The 25,270-nt window shown below is 42.4% G+C and overlaps 2 protein-coding genes across 3 annotated transcripts; both read left to right on the plus strand.

Moving 5' to 3' along the window:
* Positions 1-520: 520 nt before the first annotated feature.
* zgc:153169 (N(4)-(beta-N-acetylglucosaminyl)-L-asparaginase) lies at positions 521-9,016 on the plus strand. Of its 2 annotated transcripts, XM_029698231.1 has the most exons (12): positions 521-673; positions 1,295-1,379; positions 1,506-1,644; positions 1,737-1,875; positions 1,993-2,149; positions 2,251-2,296; positions 2,747-2,785; positions 2,973-3,061; positions 3,500-3,515; positions 3,598-3,665; positions 3,877-3,981; positions 8,792-9,016. In XM_029698231.1, exons 3-12 carry the CDS (start codon positions 1,536-1,538, stop codon positions 8,933-8,935), a joined length of 912 nt encoding a protein of 303 aa, XP_029554091.1. In that variant the 5' UTR covers positions 521-673; positions 1,295-1,379; positions 1,506-1,535; the 3' UTR covers positions 8,936-9,016. The 2 variants fall into 2 exon arrangements, with proteins under 2 accessions (XP_029554091.1, XP_029554090.1); XM_029698230.1 differs by lacking the exon at positions 1,295-1,379.
* On the plus strand, positions 3,921-23,499 carry LOC115153142 (ras-related protein ORAB-1-like). The gene is made up of 7 exons (XM_029698232.1): positions 3,921-3,981; positions 9,968-10,036; positions 20,210-20,282; positions 20,683-20,778; positions 21,148-21,243; positions 21,912-22,043; positions 22,315-23,499. Exons 2-7 carry the CDS (start codon positions 10,023-10,025, stop codon positions 22,510-22,512), a joined length of 609 nt encoding a protein of 202 aa, XP_029554092.1. The 5' UTR covers positions 3,921-3,981; positions 9,968-10,022; the 3' UTR covers positions 22,513-23,499.
* The last annotated feature ends 1,771 nt before the right edge of the window (positions 23,500-25,270 follow it).

The raw sequence follows: 25,270 nt of genomic DNA on the forward strand, positions 1-25,270 counted from the left end.
GGGATGGAACGTAAGTTGCAGAAAATTGAGGTTGTGGCGGTAGCTGCAGAGAGGTATTTGGGTGTGTGAGGCTTGACGTCAGAAGAGTTACAGCCTTCCCTGTTGCTCAGTTGGTAGAGCATGGTGTTTACAACGCCAGTGTTGTGGGTTCGGTTCCCACGGGGGGCCAGCACAGAAAAAAATAAAATAAATGTATGAAATTAAATGTATGCATTCACTACTGTAAGTCGCTCTGGATAAGAGCGTCTGCTAAATGACTAAAATGTAAAATAATGTGTGTTAAGTGGTGGTGTTCCATCCTTTCAGGCTGTTGGCCTGAAGTAGGACTAAATAGATTTAAATAGTGGAGTAGGGTGGTTTAATTTATTAATATTTTTTATTTTATTTGTGAGTGTAGTGTTAGATGGTAGGGTTATTTTTTTTAAAACAATGTATAAGGGAGTTAAACTCCAGTCTAGTAGGTGGCGGTAATGCAAAGTTTATTGGATGCCAACCACAGTTAAACCTCCTCGAAGAAGAAAATCACTTTCGTTGGCTAGTAGTAGACAACATTCTGCAGTGGTTCTATTTTTTTTTTTTTCTGTTTGGGGATATTGGCAGCTTAGTTTAACATAAATAAGCATAAATAATATATGTGAGTTGTACTGTACAGGGAAGCTGAAAGAGAACTAAGGTAGGCGATGTGTAGCCTTTGGACCCAGTCTCTCTAGCTGCTTTTAGCAACGCGGGTGTATTTACAATGCATACACTAGCTTTGAGCCCAATTGTATTGGGTTGCACAAAAACAGTGCGTAGGAAGCCAGTTAAATACAATTCCATTTCGACTTACTGTGCCGGTCAGTTGGTCACTATGACGATTAATATAAATAAATAAAAGTTAAGCAAATGCGTCATGTGGTCAAAAAATGAACAACTTGTGGGGGACTTTTATTTTGACATGGGGTAAGCAGAGAAGAAATGGGTCTATAACAGACCCGCGTTTGGAAGGTCTCTAATTCCCTGTTTTTGTGCAACCCAATACAATTGGGCAGAGCAACGCTAGTGTATGTAAATACACCCCGTTGATAAAAGCAGCTACCCTCTCCCAAGTACTGATGTAAACAAACATGCAATAATCATTACAAGCATGGCAGTTGCATTACTTACACCAAGGATCCTCTCAGAATCTAATGATGATTTGTAGCCTAGTTGTTGTATCCAGAGTCATATAGAGATCTAATACCGGTTGTGGTGAAATCAGTGGGTTTAATCCTTGGTCATGTCCATATTCTAAAACCCCTTTTATTTTGCTCAGTAAATGCATATGTAGGGATCTCTTGCTTTCACCAATCCAGCATTTCCGATGGTGATGACTCATGAAGGAAAGAAGATGATGAGAGGAAAGTGCTAGTAGTGCATCGTTAATCTATTTGTTTATCTACTCGTTTGTTTATCCCAGACCTTGGATGTGGGGACTTGAATTAGCATATGGATTGGGACTATAACCCTGCATTTTGTCCTCCTAGACCCAGTAGAGTTCTTCAGACAGCGGAACCATGGCAGCTGTGGGGACATGGGGTTTCTCTCAGCCTTCCGTGGAGAGAATACGGTCCCTGATTACCGCTGGAGGACACGCCACAGATGCTGTAGAGGAGGCCATGGCAGGTTGGCATGAGTTGGCATGGGTGACTCACCTACTACAGTTCCGCAGTGCAGCATGTCTTATGTCCATTGTGAAACTCTTGTATTTCTTCTAGAGGTTGAAGATGATCCAAAGACTGGGCTTCACATTGTGGGCAGGGGAGGATTCCCTAACAGTGGGGGAGTGTTGGAGTGTGATGCTGCCATCATGGAGGGCATCACTGGCAGGTTCGGGGCAGTCGCAGCGCTACGAGGGTGAGAGAACCACCTGCTAAAACCACTGCCATGGCATGGGAAAGAGATGTCTGTGAAAATGAATAGTCATCGGGAAGCTCATTAATAAATGTACCGGTATGAAACTATGGTTTCCAGGGTTGGGGCTCCGGTGCGGGTGGCTCGTAGGGTGATGGACAGAAGCCCCCACAGTCTGCTTGTTGGGGAGGGAGCAGTAGCTTTTGCCCGAGAGCAGGGATTTACTATAGAGCCCAATGACAACATGCTGAGTGCACACTCAGCCAAGGCTTACCAGGTACCAATACTCCCTGGAGGAAAATGGCATGGCTAACCATTTTAAATATAAATTACAGATATTGGAAAACTACAAATTATAACTCGTATTCATTCTTGCAGGAATTTCTGGAACAGAAGCAAAGTGTCAGTGGACATGACACACTTGGTGAGAACTGAACTGCTTTCTTTTTAAAAATGTTGATTTATCATGATCTTCCTGCTCATTGTAGAGCATTGAGTGACAGTAGAACACCTACTGTAACAACTGAAAATGACTGATAAATGTGACTGATACTTGTGCATTAAATTGTTTGGTCCTCTAGGGGGAGTCCTAATCCATATAATCACATTAGTCTGGGTTGTATATTACATTATTTATGGATCTCTAACCAGACACCTACTGTTTTTAATCTGGAATCTCTTTACAATAGTCTCGATTCCCCCCATCTCCAAAATCAAAGTTTCTCATCTAAGTTAAATAACCCCACTTTCCCTTTTTTAAATTACTGACCATTCCTGCAAGACAAGTTGGTACAATACATCTGTGGAACAAGGTCTAAAAGTGCAGGTTACATATTTAGTATCAGGTCTAACCACTTCTTCCCTTTCTCAACAGGACTTATAGCGTTAGACAACATGGGGAACATAACTGTTGGTGAGGAAGTTGGTGTCTTCTGTTTTTTCTCTTGCTCTTTCTTATTTATTATGTAAACGACATATTGCAAGCTCCAGTCGTTGAGTATTTCTTTTCAGAATCTAGAGATACTTCCACAGTAGCTACAGTATGAGGTTAGGTTGAAGTATTATGATTCAGCTGATTTTGCTCATGTCTTGTTTTTCAGGAGTTTCTACTTCAGGGGCCCCCTTCAAATCACCAGGGAGGGTGGGAGACTCGCCCCTACCTGGATGTGGCCTATACGCTGAACACATGGTAAGTTTACAGCTACCAAAATCAACTCAATCAAAGAACTGTACACACTGATGAACTTCTTTCCCTCTGTGTTTTAGAAGCCTTTTCTGGATAATTGTGTTATGTGACATACTACACAATGAATCCATTTTACTGCATGTTTGTTAATCCTACAAAGATTGCAGGTTTATGTAAAGTTTTAATACACTATTGTTATGTTAATGTCTCGGTTTCAGTACGCTTAAAGGGAATCTCATTCATTGCCAATTCACCACAGTTTAACATCCTTATGATCAATAAAAAAACACGAGAGCAAGGGAAACGCATGTTGAATTGAAAGTGGTTTAAAATATTCCAACTGAAGTAACAGTCAGATTGCAGGTTCACACTAAGTGTAACAGGCACATTTTTCTATGACTGTCATCTCTGTCATTGTATAACCCCGCTCACTTTTTTCAGGTGGGAGCTGCGGCAGGTATGTGAACTATTTGGATGATCTTTTCTTTGAATGCTCAAATATATTTTTTATTATATTTTCTAATGACTTCTCTTATCAGTCACAGGTGATGGTGATAAAATAATGTGTCATTGCCCAAGCTTCCACGCTGTTCAACTGATGAAACAGGTAGTGTTATGAGATTATCAAGTCATAAATCATTTTGCTTTGTCAACCTTATACTGAGTCAGGTGTAGGTTTGATGTGCCCTGTGGTTGAGATGTTTGAGCAGCCACACTGTCCCATGAAATCTAACTAGCCAGCTATAATTCACACAGCATTAGCCTGCCTGGAACCTTTGGCCAACTTTACCTCAACTGACTCTCTGTCTATCCCCCAGGGGTTATCACCCAACAGGGCCTGTTACACTGTCCTGGATGACATCATCAGGAGGACTGCCCCAGACAAGTGCTTTGAGATTGGACTCATCGCCTTGAACGTGAAGGTATCTTTTCTACTCTTAGTACTATATTATAGCGATACAGAGTATAGCCAACTAGCCAACTATCCAAGATGGCGTAGCAGTTCAGACGTCCTGTCGTGTCCCGTGTATATATATATATATTTACCTATTTTTTCTTCACTTATCTTTTTACATTTTTTTATTCTAAATACTCAACCTCAAAGCACTCTCCTGCAACCCGCCTCATCAATTAAAAAAAAAAAAAAAAGTATTATTTACCTCATCTGAATTCCACGACAGAAGCTAGCCAGAGGTTAGCCATTTTCACTGGCTAACGTTGAAGTTCAGCTAGCTACGGTTAGCTGTCCTCAGCTATCCATTAGCTCGAAAAGCTATCGCCAGTTTTTGTACAGCGCGACTCAGACCAGAGCATATCGGACCTATTCTCTCTCCTTTCCTCGATTTCTACCGCAGGCTCTGGACATTTACACCTGGATCTTGCAGCTAACTAGCTGCTACCTGAGTGACTATTGGCAACGTCGGTCTCGGAATTAACACACACTATTACGGAGCTAGCTAGCTAGCCAGCTGAAGAATTCCGTCAGCCACTCGTGGGCTACTCCTGAGCTAGCCAGCTGAAGTGTCTCCTGGGCTACAACTCACCTATCCTGACCCGTTTTACTGCCGATGCGGAGCCCCATTGGGTCTTCACGACTGGATCACCGACGTTATCTGCCCGAGGGAGTTGTCCAACTGGCCCCTCCGTCGCGACGTAACCTGATCGCCCATCTGCGGCCAGCTAATCGTTAGCTGTCTTTTCGGCTGCGATCTGAATAGGTCTGTCGGACACTTTTCTTGGGCCACTATAACTAACTATTTTGCCAACTTGGACAGGTCCCCCCTTCCACACGGAACCCCACTAACCCACAGACGGAAATGCACGAGGCGGCTAAAAACAGACCTCCCTCCCATCTTCCACCAGCTTGCTACCTATGGCCCGGCTAGCTGTCTGATTCTCACTGGACCCTCAGATCACTCGGCTAAGCATGCCTCTCCTTAATGTCAATATGCCTTGTCCATTGCTGTTCTGGTTAGTGTTTATTGGCTTATTTCACTGTAGAGTCTCTAGCCCTGCTCATTATACCTTATCCAACCTCTCAGTTCCTCCACCCACACATGCTATGACATCTTCTGGTTTCCATGATATTTCTAGAGACAATATCTCTCTCATAATCACTAAATGCCTAGGTTTACCTCCTCTGTACTCACATCCCACCATACCTTTGTCTGTACATTATACCTTGAAGCTATTTTATCGCCCCCAGATACCTGCTCCTTTTTCTCTCTATTCTGGACGTCACAGACGACCAATTCTTATAGCTTTTAGCCGTACCCTCATACTTATCCTTCTCTGCTCCGCTGGGGATGTAGAGGTGAATCCAGGCCCTTCAGTGCCTGGCTCCACACCTACTCCCCAGGCGCTCTCTTTTGATGACTTCTGTAACCGTAATAGCCTTGGTTTCATGCATGTTAACATTAGAAGCCTCCTCCCTAAGTTTGTTTTATTCACTGCTTTAGCACACTCTGCCAACCCGGATGTCCTAGCTGTGTCTGAATCTTGGCTTAGGAAGTCCACTAAAAACTGTGAAATCTTCATCCCTAACTACAACGTTTTCAGACAAGATAGAACGACCAAAGGGGGCGGTGTTGCAATCTACTGCAGAGATAGCTTGCAGAGTTCTGTCCTGCTATCCAGGTCTGTACCCAAACAATTTGAACTTCTACTTTTAAAAATCCACCTCTCCAAAAACAAGTCTCTCACCGTTGCCGCCTGCTATAGACCCCCCTCGGCCCCTAGCTGTGCTCTGGACACCATATGTGAACTGATTGCCCCCCATCTATCTTCAGAGCTCGTGCTACTAGGCGACCTTAACTGGGACATGCTTAACACCCCAGCCATTCTACAATCCAAGCTTGATGCCCTCAATCTCACACAAATTATTAATGAACCCACCAGGTACAACCCCAAAGCCGCAAACACTGGCACCCTCATAGATATCATCCTAACCAATGTGCCCTCTAATTACACCTCTGCTGTTTTCAACCAAGATCTCAGCGATCACTGCCTCATTGCCTGCATCCGTAATGGGTCAGCGGTCAAACGACCTCCACTCATCACTGTCAAACGCTCCCTGAAACATTTCAACGAGCAAGCCTTTCTAATCGACCTGGCCCTGGTATCCTGGAAGGATATTGACCTCATCCCGTCAGTAGAGGATGCCTGGTTATTTTTTTTAAATGCCTTCCTCTCCATCTTAAATAAGCATGCCCCTTTCAAGAAATTTAGAACCAGGAACAGATATAGCCCTTGGTTCTCCCCAGACCTGACTGCCCTTAACCAACACAAAAATATCCTGTGGCGTTCTGCATTAGCATCGAACTGCCCCCGCGATATGCAACTTTTTAGGGAAGTTAGAAACCAATACACACAGGCAGTTAGAAACGCCAAGGCTAGCTTTTTCAAACAGAAATTTGCTTCGTGCAACTCCAACTCTAAAAAGTTCTGGGACATTGTAAAGTCCATGGAGAATAAGAACACCTCCTCCCAACTGCCCACTGCACTGAGGATAGGAAACTCTGTCACCACCGATAAGCCCACTATAATTGAGAATTTCAATAAGCATTTTTCTACGGCTGGCCATGCTTTCCACCTAACTACCCCTACTGCATTCAACAGCACTGCACCCCCCACAGCTACTCGCCCAAGCCTCCCCCATTTCTCCTTCTCCCAAATCCATTCAGCTGATGTTCTGAAAGAGCTGCAAAATCTGGACCCCTACAAATCAGCTGGGCTTGACAATCTGGACCCTTTCTTTCTAAAATTATCTGCCGAAATTATTGCAACCCCTATTACTAGCCTGTTCAACCTCTCTTTCGTGTCATCTGAGATTCCCATAGATTGGAAAGCAGCTGCTGTCATCCCCCTCTTCAAAGGAGGTGACACTCTTGACCCAAGTTGCTACAGACCTATATCCATCCTACCCTGCCTTTCTAAGGTCTTCGAAAGCCAAGTCAACAAACAGATTACCGACTATTTTGAATCCCACCGCACCCTCTCCGCTATGCAATCTGGTTTCAGAGCTGGTCATGGGTGCACCTCAGCCACGCTCAAGGTCCTAAACGACATCGTAACCGCCATCGATAAGAAACATTACTGTGCTGCCGTATTCATTGACCTGGCCAAAGCTTTTGACTCTGTTAATCACCACATCCTCATCGGCAGACTTAGTAGCCTTGGTTTCTCAAACGATTGCGTCGCCTGGTTCACCAACTACTTCTCTGACAGAGTTCAGTGTGTCAAATCGGAGGGCCTACTGTCTGGACCTCTGGCAGTCTCTATGGGGGTACCACAGGGTTCAATTCTTGGGCCAACTCTTTTCTCTGTATACATAAATGATGTCGCTCTTGCTGCTGGTGAATCTCTGATCCACCTCTACGCAGACGACACCATTCTGTATACTTCTGGCCCTTCTTTGGACACTGTGTTAACAACCCTCCAGACGAGCTTCAATGCCATTCAACTCTCCTTCCGTGGTCTCCAACTGCTCCTAAACACAAGTAAAACTAAATGCATGCTCTTCAACCGATCGCTGCCTGCACCTGCCCGCCCATCCAGCATAACTTCTCTGGACGGTTCTAACTTAGAATTTGTGGACAACTACAAATACCTAGGTGTCTGGTTAGACTGTAAACTCTCCTTCCAGACTCACATCAATCATCTCCAATCCAAAGTGAAATCTAGAATTGGCTTCCTATTTCGCAACAAAGCATCCTTCACTCATGCTGCCAAACATACCCTCGTAAAACTGACCATCCTACCAATCCTCGACTTCGGCGATGTCATTTACAAAATAGCCTCCAATACCCTACTCAACAAGCTGGATGCAGTCTATCACAGTGCCATCCGTTTTGTCACCAAAGCCCCATATACAACCCACCACTGCGACCTGTATGCTCTCGTTGGCTGGCCTTCACTTCATCATCGTCGCCAAACACATTGGCTCCAGGTCATCTACAAGACCCTGCTAGGTAAAGTCCCCCCTTATCTCCGCTCACTGGTCACCATAGCAGCACCCACCTGTAGCACGCGCTCCAGCAGGTATATCTCTCTGGTCACCCCTAAAGCCAACTCCTCCTTTGGTCGTCTCTCCTTCCAGTTCTCAGCTGCCAATGATTGGAACGAACTACAAAAATCTCTAAAACTGGAAACACTTATCTCCCTCACTAGCTTTAAGCACCAGCTGTCAGAGCAGCTCACAGATCTCTGCACCTGTACATAGCCCATCTTTAATTGAGCCCAAACTACTACCTTTTCCCCTACTGTATTTATTTATTTTATTTATTTTGCTCCTTTGCACCATATTATTTATATTTTAACTTTTAACTTTCTTCAAACTACAAATCTACCATTCCAGTGTTTTTTCTTGCCATACTTTATTTACTTTGCCACCATGGCATTTTTTTTGCCTTTACCTCCATTATCTCACATCATTTGCTCACATTGTATATAGTCTTATTTTTTTCTACTGCATCATTGATTGTATGTTGTTTTACTCCATGTGTAACTCTGTGTTTTTGTATGTTGTCGAACTGCTTTGCTTTATCTTGGCCAGGTCGCAATTGTAAATGAGAACTTGTTCTCAACTTGCCTATCTGGTTAAATAAAGGTGAAATAAATAAATAAATAAAAAGAGTAGTCATTGTTATATAAATAAATTAAGTTGCACAAAAACCAGATTGGGTCTTTCTGTCTCCTCGACTCCCTAACACTAGATTGAAACCTATCCTCTAGGGTGAAGTAGGGGCTGCCTCTTCAGTGGAGTTTCCCTACACATTCTGGGTCCAGGGGAAGGACTATGTGGAAACAAGTACTCAGCTTCCAAATTCCACAGAAATGGAGGGCACAGAAAAATGTGACACATGTACAGTAAAATAAAGGGTGTGTCATTGTTATCAGTGATGTCTTGAATTGTATTGATAGTAATTGATAATAAAACGATTGTATGTTTACTATAAGGGTCTAATAGTGCTGTCTGAAATTATATTTTAAAGTAGGCCTACACACAGGTATGAAAATAATGTAATAATGGTATGTAGCATAATTATTTTCCCCAATCTGTGGAAAGGAAGTTTCTAGCTTTAGCCTACTTGTGAAATTGTGAACGCCTTTAACATGCACAGTTTATGGGCTAACTGACTCATACCTGTGCAGGTGCTGACAGGTCTGACAGGTGACCATCCTAGGCTGACATGATGTCACTCACACTAACTATGACTCAACATTTCAGGATGGAAGATCCTTCTGAATGTAAACATTTAGCTAACCTTTGTCGATGTATGAGCAGAAGTGGCTGGTCAATTTCATGAGGGAACTGGACTGTGCCTTCCGTTAGTTTTGCCATTGTATCCTCCATGTGGTCCTTGTCATTCATTTACTCATCCAACAGACCATCATACTGTACATTTTGAGAACCTATTGACAGAGGAACAATTTGTTTTTTGAGCACTCATTTTATGATTCATTTAATAACATATGATAGACTTGATTAATCTAGACGGGGTGCATGTAATTGATTTCCCCAGGCCAGAGTGATTCACGCCAAAATTATGCCACGTTTCACTAGTAATGACGTAAGCTTTGACTGCAGGCGCAAGGGGCAAACGAAACATCGACCAGCCTAGTTTCCTAGCTACATTGTCATTAGGGTAGTGTAGTCATATTCGGCACGGCAGAACATACTCAATATAAGACGTGCCTTTGGGAACAAACTACGATTTCTGAGAATCGCTGATCTTGCTCTAGGGCTTCTCAGTTCAGTGTTTGAGTTGCTATTTCCTGGTTGATACTAGCAGCCATTTTGGTTTTAAGACAACTAGCCTGGGTTTGGAGGAATACCTTGCCAGCTAGTTAGTTACTTTTTTTTCTCCAAAGGAATTAGCTAGCTAACTATTTATTTACATTTTTCAGAGCGAAAGGGAGTGCCGTTTTATAAGAAAAGGGGATTTACTGTGACGAGTCCAAGATGAATCCCGAATAGTAAGTACAGTAGCTAACTGAACGTTGGCTAGCCTAGCTGTTCTGCTAGCTACACAGCTAACATTATCTGACCTCTTTGTGTTCTGTCCATTTAAAAAGTGCAAACTAGTTAGTTAGCTACCATTAGTCACTGTGTTGTTTTGTTGAGGTCATGTTAACGTTTCACACAAGTTAATCAATGTCAATAAATGTGTTTACAGTCAGCTAGTTAACTTAGTTGCTAACTAGCACCGGCATAGTTATTCAAAATTAATTAGCTAACGTTAACTGCTAGGGCAGAGTAGTTAAGTTTAGTTGGTAACGTAGTACTAACTAATGTAAGTTACTTAGCTAGTTACCTTTTTATTATAGTAGGCTGGCAAAGGGCATGTCAACTAGCTACTGTACATGTCATTAGATATGTTGTGATTATCGCTAACGTTAACGTTATCTAACTAGTTAACATTAGCCAGTCAAGTCAATATCCCAATGTGTAACGTTACATTACTGCAGCCTTTTGCGCACTTGTGGTCAATAATTAATATTAGCTAGCTAGTTATATCTATAACGATTTCATCTGTGGCTATACCACACAGTGGTAACAACTCCTTGCTGGTTAGGCAATGTAGCTAGCTAGTACACTGGTTGATGCTAGTTAACTACATTGACAATAAACCAAATTTGTGAACTAAGCATTGTGATTGATTCTATAACGTTATATCCATGTTATTCTGTGAATTTGGCCCTCAAGTGGAAAGCAACTAAGCAATATGATAGGAGTCAGTGGCACCCACCGACTCTACATCCTGAGTCAGTCATGTGTAGGTCACATGCGATATGACATGCCTCTTTCAACACACTCATTGGGTTGTTGGGCAAGCCACGGGTTTGTCTAGCATCCCACTAAACATGTTGGCAATTACCGGAATCCTGTGGTTTAGACATATAGGTTGGTGTTTTATGATACATATTTAGTATGTATTTTAGCTCAGTTAAAAATCAAAATCTAATCTATTCAACAGTCCCACTGCATGGCATGGCTGTGAACATCTGATTTGAAATGTTCTTCAGAATCTATTCTGATTACACAAGATGGTGAATATGCTTTTGCATTGCAAGGGTAGCCATTTCCTTTTTTGACAGGCACACTGGGCTGTTACCCCCATTTAGAGAAGGCATAACATTTATTTGAGACAGAGGTTTAATGGGTTCGCACTCAAAGATGTTGCATAAAGCTTACTTCATTATTCAATGTTATACATTTTTTACTGCATCAAGGATAGCGTACAGACATTTCGGCTTTACAGCCTTCACTGTGTAGGTACAATTCTCTTTCAATCAAAAAGTATTTCTAAAGAACAACAGATGAGGAGCAGGTGCTTCTAATCAGGGTTGCCACTCATCTGCCAATCATTGGCCCCTCTGGTCTAACTGTATACAAATTTGTCACAAAAAGAAACAATTATAGGGTATGGGAGCGGGCACGAAGGGCAACTCACAAATCAACTGCCCCAGGTGTCTGCTCACCTAAATACATCACATCAATTCATGAGCCAGCCCACCGTGAAGGACATCAGGCAAAGCCGTTCATAAATATGTGGGGCCAACTCATAAACGATATGCAAAATCTGATAAGAACATTGTTCTTGTACAGTCTAAATGTGGCTTATAGGAACAAGGTGAAATCTAATTCTTAGTTTAAACCGTGTGGAAATACAGAATTTTATCGATATATCCAGCCCTTGCTAATGGGAGAGCGCGATGGTTCTCTTTTGATCAGTTATTTCTTTGAGACCTCAAGGGGTATATTATTCATAAGTTGTTATTGAACTTTTAAAGGCCCAGTGCAGTCCAAAATGGTATTTTCCTGTGTTATACATATCTACATTATGCAGTTGGAATAATACTGTGAAATCGATTACCTTTTAGTGTAAGAGCTGTTTGAAAAGAGTGCCTGAAATTTCAACCTGTTTGGTGGGATGGACTTTTGGCCTCCCATGGTGACATCACCATGCGGTAAATTAGTTAATAAACCAATGAGAGAGAGTTCCAAACCTCTTTGCCAATAACAGCACATTTTTCCCCTCCCCACTCAGACCTATCTTAAACAGTCCTAGCTGAGAAATTGACCTTTGCTAAGAAGCTATTTTTGACAATTTTTATTGAAAACAATCACGGTAACGTACTTATTTGTTACTCAGAAATGATTTGGTATTGACATAACAGGGGTCGCAAAACGGGCATTGTATCAGCAGATGGCGCTCTTGACTGATGTGTAGCTACTTTCTCTGGTACTTTTCTCAGTGTAGCCTACTTTTATTCAATTAAAATTCAGATTAACTTCAAGCAAAACATTTAGGAAATGTAGCTGGCAGCATTCTTTCTATGATAAACATTAGAAATATGATGGCGATGCATCGTTTTTGCCGAAAATACCTTGCTTTTTCATTGTATGCTCATTTACTTGTGTGGCTGCTAGCCAAATAGCGTTGCACATCTGATGAAAATGAAGCTATTTTCTGCTGAATGTGTTGCACTTATGTATTTTCTGTGAAGGAAATCTAGTTGTATGCCCCTTATCACTCTAGATCATCAAAATAAATAAATCATAACATTTTTGGACTCATTCAGCAGTTTTTACCTAACGTTTAATTAAGTAGAATACTATTGGAAATGAATGTGAAAAGTAAATTTATATTCCTAAAACATAAGTTGGAAATAATGCTGTTGCTGCTTCCCGTTGACTAATGTTATATATATATATATATATATATACACACACACACACTTACATTTGAAGTCAATAGAGCGAGGGCAAATGTTTGGGGTGTATGCGCTGTTTTAAACTAACACTATTCAAAGGCCACAAAGAATCTGAGAATACTTTTTATATCACTGGTTAGAAGAGAATTTGCTGAAGACCTTCATCCAGAATATCGGATGGAAGTTTTGCGAGGTTGCCGAAACGGGGAAGGAAACAAATCAGTTGCTTTGTTATTCAACTTAAACAAATCACCACCCGCTGTAGGATATCAACAGTGACTAGGGTTGGCTTCTATTTGAGTGATAGTTTGACTCGCAGATCCATGTATTGGTGTGAGATCAGCTACTTTTATACGGAGAGCGTCTTGAATTTTCCCTGCCATTTGACTTTGAAACATCCTAAGACGGCCAGCGCGTATGACAAAATCAACTGTACAAAACCAATGATATTGATCTATTTTAAGTTGATTTTGTCATTGTTTTTACTATAAGCTTGTATACTAACATCACTAATCAGAGGTAGAAAGGATGTGTAATTACCCTCAATTCGATGTAGTCAACGTGAGGTTGTGTAATGTAGTAACACATACTGTCCACGTACAGGAAATTGCCGCATCTTAAATGACCATGTTTTCATGACTTTGATGATATAATTTTGAAGCCCATTCAAAAACAGTACGGGACTAGATTTATTAGGATCCCCGTTAGCCGACTCCAATGGCAACAGCTAGTCTTACTGAGGTCTGACACAACGAGAAAAAAAACGAAAAACAAGACTTTACAATTTACATTTTATTTAATTAACATGTGTTTGCAACTATCAGTTACACATACATGTCAGTACAAACACACAACAAGTAGGCCACATGGGGGAGAGGCGTTGCTTTATTTGTTTTTTGAAACCAGGTTTGCTTTTCACTTGCGTTATTTGAGATGGAAGGGAGTTCTATGCACTCATGGCTCAGTATAATGTACCAGGAAGTAGGCTGGACTTTCATAGGGTATTGTCCCCAGCCCTTAACATCTCCCTCAGCATCTTTTGCTACACTAAAGTCCTCGCAAGAGGTAGGCTACTTATCCATCCCCACACTACTTCCATGGACTCAAATGCACCTGGTCAACCAGAAAAACTGTCTTTGGGGTTCTCTGAGTTCCCAGTTAGAACCCTGCAGAAAACAGGCTATATCTGATGCAGTGTGTTTTAGTGATGGGGGGGGGGGGAAATCGATAGTTAAATATCGTAATATTATTTGGGATGCAAACTCAATATTAGGAAAGTGTTCATAATGGTTGTACACTTAGTGTATAGTGAGCAATATGTTTGGAATATCAAATCGCAGTATCAAATCGCAATACATATAATCGTGAGAATCGCAATAGATACCGTATCGGCACTTAAGTATCGCGATAATATCGTCTCATCAGATCCCAGGAAATTCCCTGCCCTAGTGTGTTTTTTTGCAGAGCGCTTGCTTTCATTATCTTTTGCCTTGCTCTAGCCCATCTTTTGTCTGCCGGAGCTGAGCAGCTGATGTGGAAGTCGAATAATGGTGGGCGGTATCGTGTTTGGTGTCTGTCTTTGCAGCATACAAAGTATCATCCAATCCCACTTAAAACGCTGACTGTGATAGTGGGGCGGACAGATGTTTGCTGTATTCTATTTCCCCCTCTCTTTCAAGACTAGTCAGCGGTACTACTAGCCTTTCACAGGGCCTGTCATTGTTGTCCTCAACCATCTGCTTAACGAAGACTGCATGACTGTAATTCATAACAATGGGCGAGGGGGGGAAAAGGACAGGGAGGCAGGAAACAGGGCTGTCTCTGAGTTTCTTAGCCTTGGTGCTGGGTCAGACTAGAGCGTCGCCCAGGTTCATCCGAGCCTGCCTGCCTTCCTTGGACTACTGGAGAGAGTGGAGGAGGGTCCGATCTGAAGTCCAGCTGAATTCCCTTCTACTGTGGAATGCTTAATCAGCTTAATGGAGTTTCCGTACCTTTCTGTGTGTAGCCTAGTTGTATGGCACATTGCGTAGCACATGCCCCTGTTAAATAAATACAGCATACCGAGTGGAGGGGGTTGAGAGAACTCTGTGTGTGCCTCAGTTAGAACTGAGCATGAGTGGACAACAGCTGTATAGTTTGCTAGAGGTTTGTCTTTTGCTGGTCTGACCTATTTTGATAGGCTATGCTGATCATGCTTCCCTAATTCACACGGTTGGGAGTGGGACAGGATGTATGGACTGGTAATGCTCAGCATTTTGTTGTCTTCATGGGTCCATCCTACTGGGGTTTCAGCTCATATACAGTTGAAGTCGGAAGTTTACATACACTTAGGTTGGAGTCATTAAAACTCGTTTTTCAACCACTCCACAAATGTCTTGTTAACAAACTATAGTTTTGGCAAGTCGGTTAGGACATCTACTTTGTGCATGACACAAGTAACTTCTCCAACAATTGTTTACAGACAGATTATTTCACTTATAATTCACTGTATCACAATTCCACTGGGGCAGAAGTTTACATACACTAGGTTGACTGTGCCTTTAAACAGCTTGGAAAATTCCAGAAAATTATGTCATGGCTCAAGAAGCTTCTGATAGGCTAATTGACATAATTTGAGTCAATTGGAGGTCTACCTGTGGATGTATTTCAAGGCCTACTTTCAAACTCGGTGCCTCTTTGCTTGACATCATGAGAAAATCCCAAAAAATCTGCCAAGCCCTCAGAAAAAAATTTGTAGACCTCCACAAGTCTGGTTAATCCTTGGGAGCAATTTCCAAATGCCTGAAGGTACTACGTTCATCTGTACAAACAATAGTACGTAAGTATAAACACCATGGGACCACGCAGCCGTCATACCGCTCAGGAAGGAGACGCGTTCTGTCTAATAGAGATGAACGTATGTTGGTGCGAAAAGTGCAAATCAGTCCCAGAAAAACAGCAAAGGAACTTGTGAAGATGCTGGAGGAAACAGGTACAAAAGTATCTGTATCCACAGTAAAACGAGTTCTATATCGACTTAACCTGAAAAGCTGCTCCGCAAGGAAGAAGCCACTGTTCCAAAACCGCCATTTAAAAAAAGCCAGATTACGGTTTGCAACTGCACATGTGGACAAAGATTGTACTTTTTGGAGAAATGTCCTCTGGTCTGAAGAAACAAATAGAACTGTTTGGTCATAATGACCATTGTTATATTTAGAGGAAAAAGGGGGAGACTTGCAAGCCGAAGAACACCATCCCAACCGTGAAGCATGGGGATGCATCATGCTGTGGGGGTGCTTTGCTGCAGGATGGACTGGTGCACTTCACATAATGGATTGCGTCATGAGGAAGGAAAATTATGTGGATATATTGAAGTAACATCTCAAGACATTAGTCAGGCAGTTAAAGCTTGGTCGCAAATGGGTCTTCCAAATGGCCAATGACCCCAAGCATACTTCCAAGGTTGTGGCAAAATGGCTTAAGGACAACAAAGTCAAGGTACTGGAGTGGCCATCACAAAGCCCTGACCTCAATCCTATAGAAAGTTTGTGGACAGAACTGAAAAAGCGTGTGCGAACAAGGAGGCCTACAAACCTGACTCGGTTACACCAGCTCTGTCAGGAGGAATGGGCCAAAATTCACTCAACTTAATGTGGGAAGCTTGTAGAAGGCTACCCGAAACGTTTGACCCAAGTTAAACAATGGTTAACCAAGTTAGGCAATGCTACCAAATACTAATTGAGTGTATGTAAACTTCTGACCCACTGGGAATGTGATGAAAGAAATAAAAGCTGAAATATATCATTCTCTCTACTAATTATGCTGACATTTTACATTCATAACTAAGAACAGATATTGCCCTTGGTTCACTCCAGAAAAGGAAAAGCAACGGCTAGCTTTTTCAAACAGAAATTTGCATCCTGCAGCACTAACTCCAAAAAGTTTTGGGACACTGTAAAGTCCATGGAGAATAAGAGCACCTCCTCCCCACTGCACTTAGGCTAGGAAACACTGTTACCACTGATAAATCCACGATAATCGAGAATTTCAACATGCATTTCTCTACGGCTGGCCATGCTTTCCTCCTGGCTACCCCAACTCCGGCCAACAGCTCCACCCTCCGCAGCTATTTGCCCAAGCCTCCCCAGCTTCTCCTTCACCCAAATCCAGAAAACAGATGTTCTGAAAGAGCTGCAAAACCTGAACCTGTACAAATCAGCTGGGCGAGACAATCTGGACCCTCTATTTCTAAAATTATCCACCGCCATTTTTGCATGCTCTATTACTAGTCTGTTCAACCTCTTTTTCGTATCGTCCAAGATCCCTAAAGATTGGAAAGCCACGGTCATCCCCCTCTTCAAAGGGGGTGACACTCTAGACCCAAAATGTTACAGACCTATATCCATCCTGCCCTGCCTTTTTTTAAAGTCTTCGAAAGCCAAGTTAATGAACAGATCACTGACCATTTTGAATCCCACCGTACCTTCTCCGCTGTGAAATCCGAGCTGGTCACGGGTGCACCTTAGCCACGCTCAAGATATTAAACGATATCATAACCGCCATCGATTAAAAAAAAAAAATAATAATAATAATTAATTAAAAAAAAAACAGTACTGTGCAGCCATCTTCATCGACCTGGCCAAGGCTTTCGACTCTGTCAATCACCGTATTCTTATCGGCAGACTCAACAGCCTTGTTTTCTCTAATGACTGCCTCGCCTGGTTCACCAACTACTTCTGAGTTCAGTGTGTCAAATCGGAGGGCCTGTTTTCTGGACCTCTGGCAGTCTATGGGGGAACCACAGGGTTCAATTCTCGGGCCGACTCTTTTCTCTGTATATATCAATGATGTCGCTCTTGCTGCGGGTGATTCCCTGATCCAGCTCTACGCAGACGACACCATTCTGTATACATCTGCCCCTTCTTTGGACACTGTGCTAACAAACCTCCAAATCACTACTCTGGACGGTTCTGACTTAAAATATGTGGACAACTACAAATACCTAGGTGTCTGGCTAGACTGTAAACTCTCCTTCCAGACTCGTGTTAAACATCTCCAATCCAAAATTAAATGTAGAATCGGCTTCCTATTTCGCAACAAAGCCTCCTTCACTCACACCGCCAAACATACCCTCGTAAAACTGACTATCCTACCGATCCATGACTTCGGCGATGTCATTTACAAAATAGCCTCCAACACTCTGCTCAGACTGCATCCAGTTTGCTATCACAGTGCTAACCATTTTGTTACCCCATATACCACCCACCACTGCGACCTGTATGCTCTCGTCGGCTGGCCCTCGCTACATATTCGTCGCCAGACCCACTGGCTCCAGGTCATCTATAAGTCTTTGCTAGGTAAAGCCCCGCCTTATCTCAGCTCACTGGTCACGATAACAGCACCCACCTGTAGCACGCGCTCCAGCAGGTATATCTCACTGGTCATCCCCTAAGCCAACACCTCCTTTGGCCGACTTTCCTTCCAGTTCTCTGCTGCCAATGACTGGAACGAATTGCAGAAATCACTGAAGTTGGAGACTTATATCTCCCTCACTAACTTTAAACATCAGCTATCTGAGCAGCTAATCGATCGCTGCAGCTGTACACAGCCCATCTGTAAATAGCCCATCCAATCTACCTTCCTCGTCCCCATATTGTTTTTATTTACTTTTTTGCTCTTTTGCACACCAGTATTTCTACTTGCACATCATCCTCTGCACATCTATCACTCCATTGTTAATTTGCTAAATTGTCATTACTTTGCTACTATGGCCTATTTATTGCCTTACCACCTCACGCCATTTGCACACACTGTATATAGACTTTCTTTCTATTGTGTTATTGACTGTACGTTTGTTTATTCCATGTGTAACTCTGTGTTTGTCGCACTGCTTTGCTTTATCTTGGCCAGGTCGCAGTTGTAAATGAGAACTTGTTCTCAACTGGCCTACCTGGTTAAATAAAGGAGAAGTAAAAAATAAAGTGGTGATCCTAACTGACCTAAGACAGGGAATTTTTACTTGGATTAAATGTCAGGAATTGTGAAACTGAGTTTAAATGTATCTGCTAAGGTGTATGTAATCGTCCGACTTCAACTGTAAATGACCATAGCCTGAATTGGTGTATTTTAGCAAGCATCAGTGGGCCAAGGAATGGTGTTTTAGTGTTTTACAGATCGTTTCAAGATCAGTTTTTGGCAAGCTCATAAGCAGTTGTTACGCTGTGAAAGCCAGTGTGATAAGATGTCCAATTTTTGAATCTAAGAACATCATCATCAAGGCTACAACTGTCTGTCACACATTGATATTGGTGAGCATCACCAGAGCTCACAGCCCCATGTCAACCCAATCTTAAGTTCACACCTCAGCCCACACCTCTTCCTCCTCACTGTGAGTTGCTGCACAGGTACCCCTGCCTCGTTCCACCCAGTGTGCATGTCCCTACGTGTGTCTGACTGTTTCTGTTGTGTGCGTTTTTTATGTAGGCTTTTTTTGTGCAAGTGTTAGTCTGCGTGTTGTGTGATGTGTATCACACCGGATCAAGGTTAGCAGCACTCTGAAACCTGAGCTGATGAACTACAGAGAGCTTTGGCAAATTCAACAGCAGCTCTGTTTGTAACAAATCATTGAACACGCATCAGGCTGATATGACATGAGCTCAGTTAAAGAAGGCTTCTTAGTGAAGTTGAGCATAGGCCTACTGAGTTCCTACTGTGTTCCACTTAACATACTATGCTGTCGGCATTCACAGTGCAGTCTTCATCCTTTTTTTAAAATGCCATTGTTTAGTGTGTATCACGTGAGCACTGAAACGTTGAGCTCCCCCACTGATATTTAGTTTTGCTGATCGCGCACAGATCTGTATGGTCATAGCAGCGTGAGGTTTCATTTCCCTGCCAAACCCAATGTTTCACTGTCTGCTGAAATTGCAGACAATAGACGTCCTTTGAAATCTCTTCTTTTCTGTACCTAAAAGGTATGCAGGATTGCATCTCTTTGTGTTTGGACTCAGGCTTGAATTAGCCTGGTTTCAACTTGGGTGTGATTGTCTATAAAGGGGTCAGCGTGAAAGGCGTTAGGCAAGCATTATAACACATCAGACTCATCCTCTCTGTTGATGGTATGGTTGTGTGACCAAAGTAGTTCCGCTGAGAGTTAACCCAACACAGTATCTTGCCCAAGGCACTGAAAGCAATATAACCGCAATGGCATCTTTTGAATTGTCCGACGCAACACCACAATGAAATCTCTCCTTGAGAGACGGTGAAGCGAGAAGAAACTGTTCTGTCTGAGGAAGCCATCAGAGCTAATGCTGTCTACAGAGTTTAGAGGCAAGCTTCCAATGGTTTCTGACAAGGCTAGCGTTTTTATTTTTTTTTATAGCTACTTTTGTTGAAACCGTGTGGGGAAACCTGGAATCCTGTTGTTTTAAAACATCTCTCTACTCTCCACAGTGACTATTTATTCAAGCTGCTCCTGATCGGTGACTCTGGTGTCGGAAAGTCTTGTCTTCTACTCCGATTTGCAGTAAGTGTCCTGTTAATCCGTCCATGTTCCGTAGTGTCTCATAGCCATTCATAAGGTGCTCGTAGTCACTCATTAGTTGTTCAAAGGCTGACCTAGTCATATTAATAATTGTAGTCCTCTTAATAATGTAATATTGGACTAAATTCAGAAGGTAAGAACTGGATGCCCTGTAATGTGAAAAGGTCAAATCGATCACAGAATAGTATTTATATTATAGTATTAATACTCCTTTATGTTAAATCAACATTCTCTGGTTTACTCTCCTATTGCGGCGAATGATCCTACATTTTGATTCCTTTTTTTCTCTAGACTAAGAATGTATAAAAGGTTAAGGATTTGTACTTTGAGCAGGACATCTGCATGTTCCCACACCGACTCCTCCCCTTTCCTTTCTCCCCAGGATGACACATACACAGAAAGCTACATTAGCACAATCGGAGTGGACTTCAAAATACGAACTATAGAATTAGACGGAAAGACTATTAAACTTCAAATCGTAAGTGCTTCCCCCCGACCACATCTCTATTGTCCTCTACTGTGTAAAGGGGAAGCTCCACGTTATACTAACAAGTATGTATTTCAGCATCTGGCCACATTTGGACCAAAAAAATGCCATTGTAGGTATTTTAGAACCTAACCAAATATCCAAAGGCAGAGGCCTATATTATTAAGACTATCACGGTTGACTACAAAATGGTGAAATATCAGTTAGAAATACCCTTCTCTCATTTGTGTGTTTTGGTCTTATTTGTCACAGTTGAATGTGCTATGAAGCAGCATCTATTTGGCAGAGGTGTGTGTGTGTTTGGCCTTCCCGCGTTTGTGACGGTGACTGAGCGTCTCTGCTGTGTGTTGATACTGACAGTGGGACACGGCAGGGCAGGAGAGGTTTCGCACAATCACATCCAGCTACTATAGAGGAGCCCACGGCATCATCGTAGTCTATGACGTCACAGACCAGGTCAGTCTGCCTCTTTAGCACAGCACATCTTTACCTTTTCACTGTGTTTGGGTTTTCTAGATTATTTTCCACTATTAGTTGTTTTTAATTGAAATTCCGGAGTGCAGGTTAACTAGTATTTTGAAAGACTAAGGCCTAGATTCAATCAGAGCAAGCATTAACCGGTGATCGCCGAAAACGCATAGCTGATGTTTTCGCGGTGTCAAAAGTGTAGCTGCGTTGGCGCTGTCAAATCGGTGAGCAGCTGCTCTTGATCATTGTCCCGAAGCCACATCTGTCCCACTCACGTTAGAAGTTCAGAATGAGAAAGTGTAGGTTATAGAGAAATAATGATGCTCAAATAGAAAATCACTAAACAAAATAATGAGGATTTCTGTCAGCCAAATCGAGGTCTTGATTACATCACACGTTCCATTGTTTGAATTTGTTAACATGGCTGCATGGGGTTTCTCGTAATGCGACTCTATGCAGCCAATGGCAACGTCTGCTTTAGGTTTAATGCCAGGTGCTGCTTGTGGATTTGAAAGCTCTTAACGCATTTTCACCTCCGACACCGCCAACACAACCACTATGCGGATGACGGCTAAAGTGGATCTGATTGAATAGAGCCCTTTACAAATATCTTGCCTACCCTGACATGCTGGTTTTGATTCTCTTTCTTATTCTAGGAGTCCTTCAATAATGTCAAGCAGTGGCTACAGGAAATCGACCGTTACGCCAGTGAAAACGTCAACAAGCTATTGGTAGGGAACAAGTGTGACCTGACAACAAAGAAAGTGGTGGATTACACAACAGCAAAGGTAAGGGCTTCCATCAAAGTCAATGGGTTATCAGATGGTGCAGGAGTAATGCATTTTTCTATTTAACTATTTGAAAAAATAGTCTACAGCTGTGGTTTCCAAACTTTCAAATTTGATATTTTGTTGAGGCCCCCAAACAAACCAAATGTTTCTGGACACAATCGGATCTTTGTCTGCAACCCAGTAGTAAAATAGTAACAGTAATAGTGTACAGTACTGTCACGAATGCAGCAGCTTCTCTAACCCAGTCTCTCCACTCCTTTCTTTGCAGGAGTTTGCAGACTCCCTGGGCATCCCGTTCTTGGAAACGAGTGCCAAGAACGCCACCAATGTGGAGCAGGCCTTCATGACCATGGCTGCTGAGATAAAGAAGAGGATGGGCCCTGGGGCTACGACCGGAGGCAACGAGAGGTCCAATGTCAAGATCGACAGTACGCCTGTCAAACCTGCCTCGGGGGGCTGCTGCTGAGAGGGAGAACCCCACCAACACCTCTACCCTCACCTCAACCACCCCCCCTCCACCTGGCCCCATTCTGCACCATGCCTCACCCACCCAGCTTAACAGTAACTGAGCGAGAGTGTGAGAGCGAAAACAAAATTAAGTTGCCTGAATTTGTACTGTAGCCGTACTACCAACAAAAACGTATGGTAATCACCCTCCCTTTATGCCCTGGTAGTTGATGATTAGTAGTACTTTCCAGGCTATCTGTTAGCAGTCAGTCACTCACTGGACCTCCCCTGGCCCCCTCCTGGAGTGGCTTTACCCCCCCCACCCTTACCCGAACCTCATCAGAAACAATGGATTCTGTTTGAACCCCCACCCCCATCTGTGTGAAGGTTAATGAGAATGTGTGCGTGTCTATCTCACTGCATTCCTACTGCAGGGTTGGTCTGTAGTCAAATTCAATGATGTTATCTTCTTCTGTCCCCCTCTTTTCTTCTCGGTTATTTTTCTGTTTGTATCAGTGTAGATCTCTGTCCCCTTTCGAAGGCGTTTATTCGCCAATATGCGGTCAGCCAACTGCACAACAGTGTCTCACTGTCTCGCAAAAAAGTCTAATGACAAATATGTACATATACATGGTGTGTGTGTGTATATATGTAAGATCTGATTTGCTCGTTCTGTAGACTTCAGTACATTATCGGAGTAGTCTTGACTTAATCTCTGCATTAAATTTGTCTCAACATGTCACATTTAAACTGAAAAATAAATAAATGTTGTACTTCCAGACTGTATGATACGGAAAGATCTGTCTGCGATTCTTGGTGGGTATGTAGGAACATTTTGTTTTTAATAATTTATTCTACATTTATATGGCAAATATATTGTACCAGTAACTTAGACTCTGTATGCAAATTAGCCATTACCTGTGGAATATCTCAGTACAGAATTGCATATATAAAACACTATGTTCTTTTTTCATAATAAAGGCAACTGAATACAGTTTTAAAAGAGCTCAACCATTTCTCTAGCACTGTTTACCTAGTTCGATGTGTTTGCTATATGGATAGGTGTGTCCAGCTAGATTTGTGCTATAGCACAGTGGTCTGTTGTATGTCCAGATAGCATTCTGTGGTAAAATCAAACTAAAGTCAAACCCTAACCCACTGTATCCCATTCTCATGAGTTTTCCTCTGGAGTCCCCACAGTACACCTACTGCTAAATTCAGACACATTCTAATTATTACACTTGAGCTCTACACTGATTATACATAAAAATCTAGTGGCCATACAGTATGAGGTTTACTCAGTAGGAACAAGTAGTGTAGTTTTCACCAGGTTTATTCTGTGAAAGAGGATTACAACAGTGGGAAGAACAAAGTTTTCCATGGCATTAAAAAGTTATTGTTTGAAGTGCACATTACCCTCATAACATTCACAATTGATTACTACAGTAACAAAGACGCTGGTTAAAAACATGTTGCACATTAAAGGCTTTAGGTACTGTATGTCTTAATGCACTTTTCATCCAGGTTTTCCATGCTAGGCTACCTGCAGCCCTAAGGCCACTGAATGGTCCAACATCCTACATTACAAATCTACAATGATTAGTGCAGACCACATTCTAATATAGAGTGATGAGTAACGCTTCACCATCTGGCAGTCCGATGGATGAATCTGGCTTTGGTGGATGCCAGGAGAACACTACCTGCCCGAATGCATAGTGCTAACTGTAAATTCTGGTGGATGAGAAATAATGGTCTGGAGCTTTTTTCATAGTTTAGTCTAGGTCCCTTAGTTCCAGTGAAGGGAAATCTTAACTCTACAGCATACAATGACATTCTAGACGATTCTGTGGTTCCAACTTTGTGGCAACAGTTTGGAGAAGGTCCTGTTTCAGCATAACAATGCCCCATTGCTCAAAGCGAGGTCCATACAGAAATGGTTTGTCGAGATCGTGTGGAAGAATTTGACTGCCTGCACAAAGCCCTGACCTCAACCCCATCGAACACCTTATAGATGAATTGGCACACCGATTGCGAACCAGGCCTAATCGCCCAACATCAGTGTCCAACCTCACTAATGCTCTTATGGCTGAATGGAAGCAATTCCCCACAGCAATGTTCCAACATCTAGTGAAAAGCCTTCCCATAAGAATGGAGGCTGTTATAGCAGCAAAGGGGGGAGCAACTCCATATTAATGCCAATGATTTTGGAATGAGAGGTTCAACGAGCAGGTGTCCCCGCATACTTTTGGTCATGTTCTGTACCTTGATTAGATAAGTATTCACCCCCCTGACAAAATACATGTTAGAAACAGCTTTGGCAGCGATTACAGCTGTGAGTCTTTTTGTGTAAGTCTCTAAGAGCTTTGCACACCTGGATGAACAAAATTTGCCCATAATTGTTTTTTTTATTCTTCAAGCTCTGTCAAGTTGGTTGTTTATCATTGCAACCCTGAACAAAAATATGAATACAACATGCAAAGGGATGCTCCCATGTTTCATGAGCTGAAATAAAAGATCCCACAAATGTTCCATACGCACAAAAGCTTATTTCTCTCAAATTCTGAGCACACAGTTGTTTACATCCCTGCTAGTGTGCATATCAATAAGCTGATTAAACAGCATGATCATTACACAGGTGCACCTTGTGCTGGGGACAAGGCCACTCTAAAATGTGCAGTTTTGTCACATAACACAATGCCACAGATGTCTCAAGTTGAGGGAGCATGTAATTGGCATGCTGACTGCAGGAATGTCCACCAGAGCTGTTGCCAGAGCAT

Source organism: Salmo trutta, chromosome 18, assembly GCF_901001165.1.
Source record: "Salmo trutta chromosome 18, fSalTru1.1, whole genome shotgun sequence".
Lineage (NCBI taxonomy): Eukaryota > Metazoa > Chordata > Actinopteri > Salmoniformes > Salmonidae > Salmo > Salmo trutta.

Excerpts from the sequence above, each read along its gene's own strand:
- zgc:153169 (XM_029698231.1), top strand. The coding sequence starts at position 1,536 with ATGGCAGCTGTGGGGACATGGGGTTTCTCTCAGCCTTCCGTGGAGAGA. Across the intron at positions 1,876-1,992 it reads GCAGTCGCAGCGCTACGAGG|GGTTGGGGCTCCGGTGCGGG; the intron begins GTGAGAGAACCA and ends TATGGTTTCCAG. Across the intron at positions 2,297-2,746 it reads CAGTGGACATGACACACTTG|GACTTATAGCGTTAGACAAC; the intron begins GTGAGAACTGAA and ends CTTTCTCAACAG.
- LOC115153142 (XM_029698232.1), top strand. Across the intron at positions 20,283-20,682 it reads GTCTTCTACTCCGATTTGCA|GATGACACATACACAGAAAG; the intron begins GTAAGTGTCCTG and ends CTTTCTCCCCAG. Across the intron at positions 21,244-21,911 it reads TCTATGACGTCACAGACCAG|GAGTCCTTCAATAATGTCAA; the intron begins GTCAGTCTGCCT and ends TTCTTATTCTAG.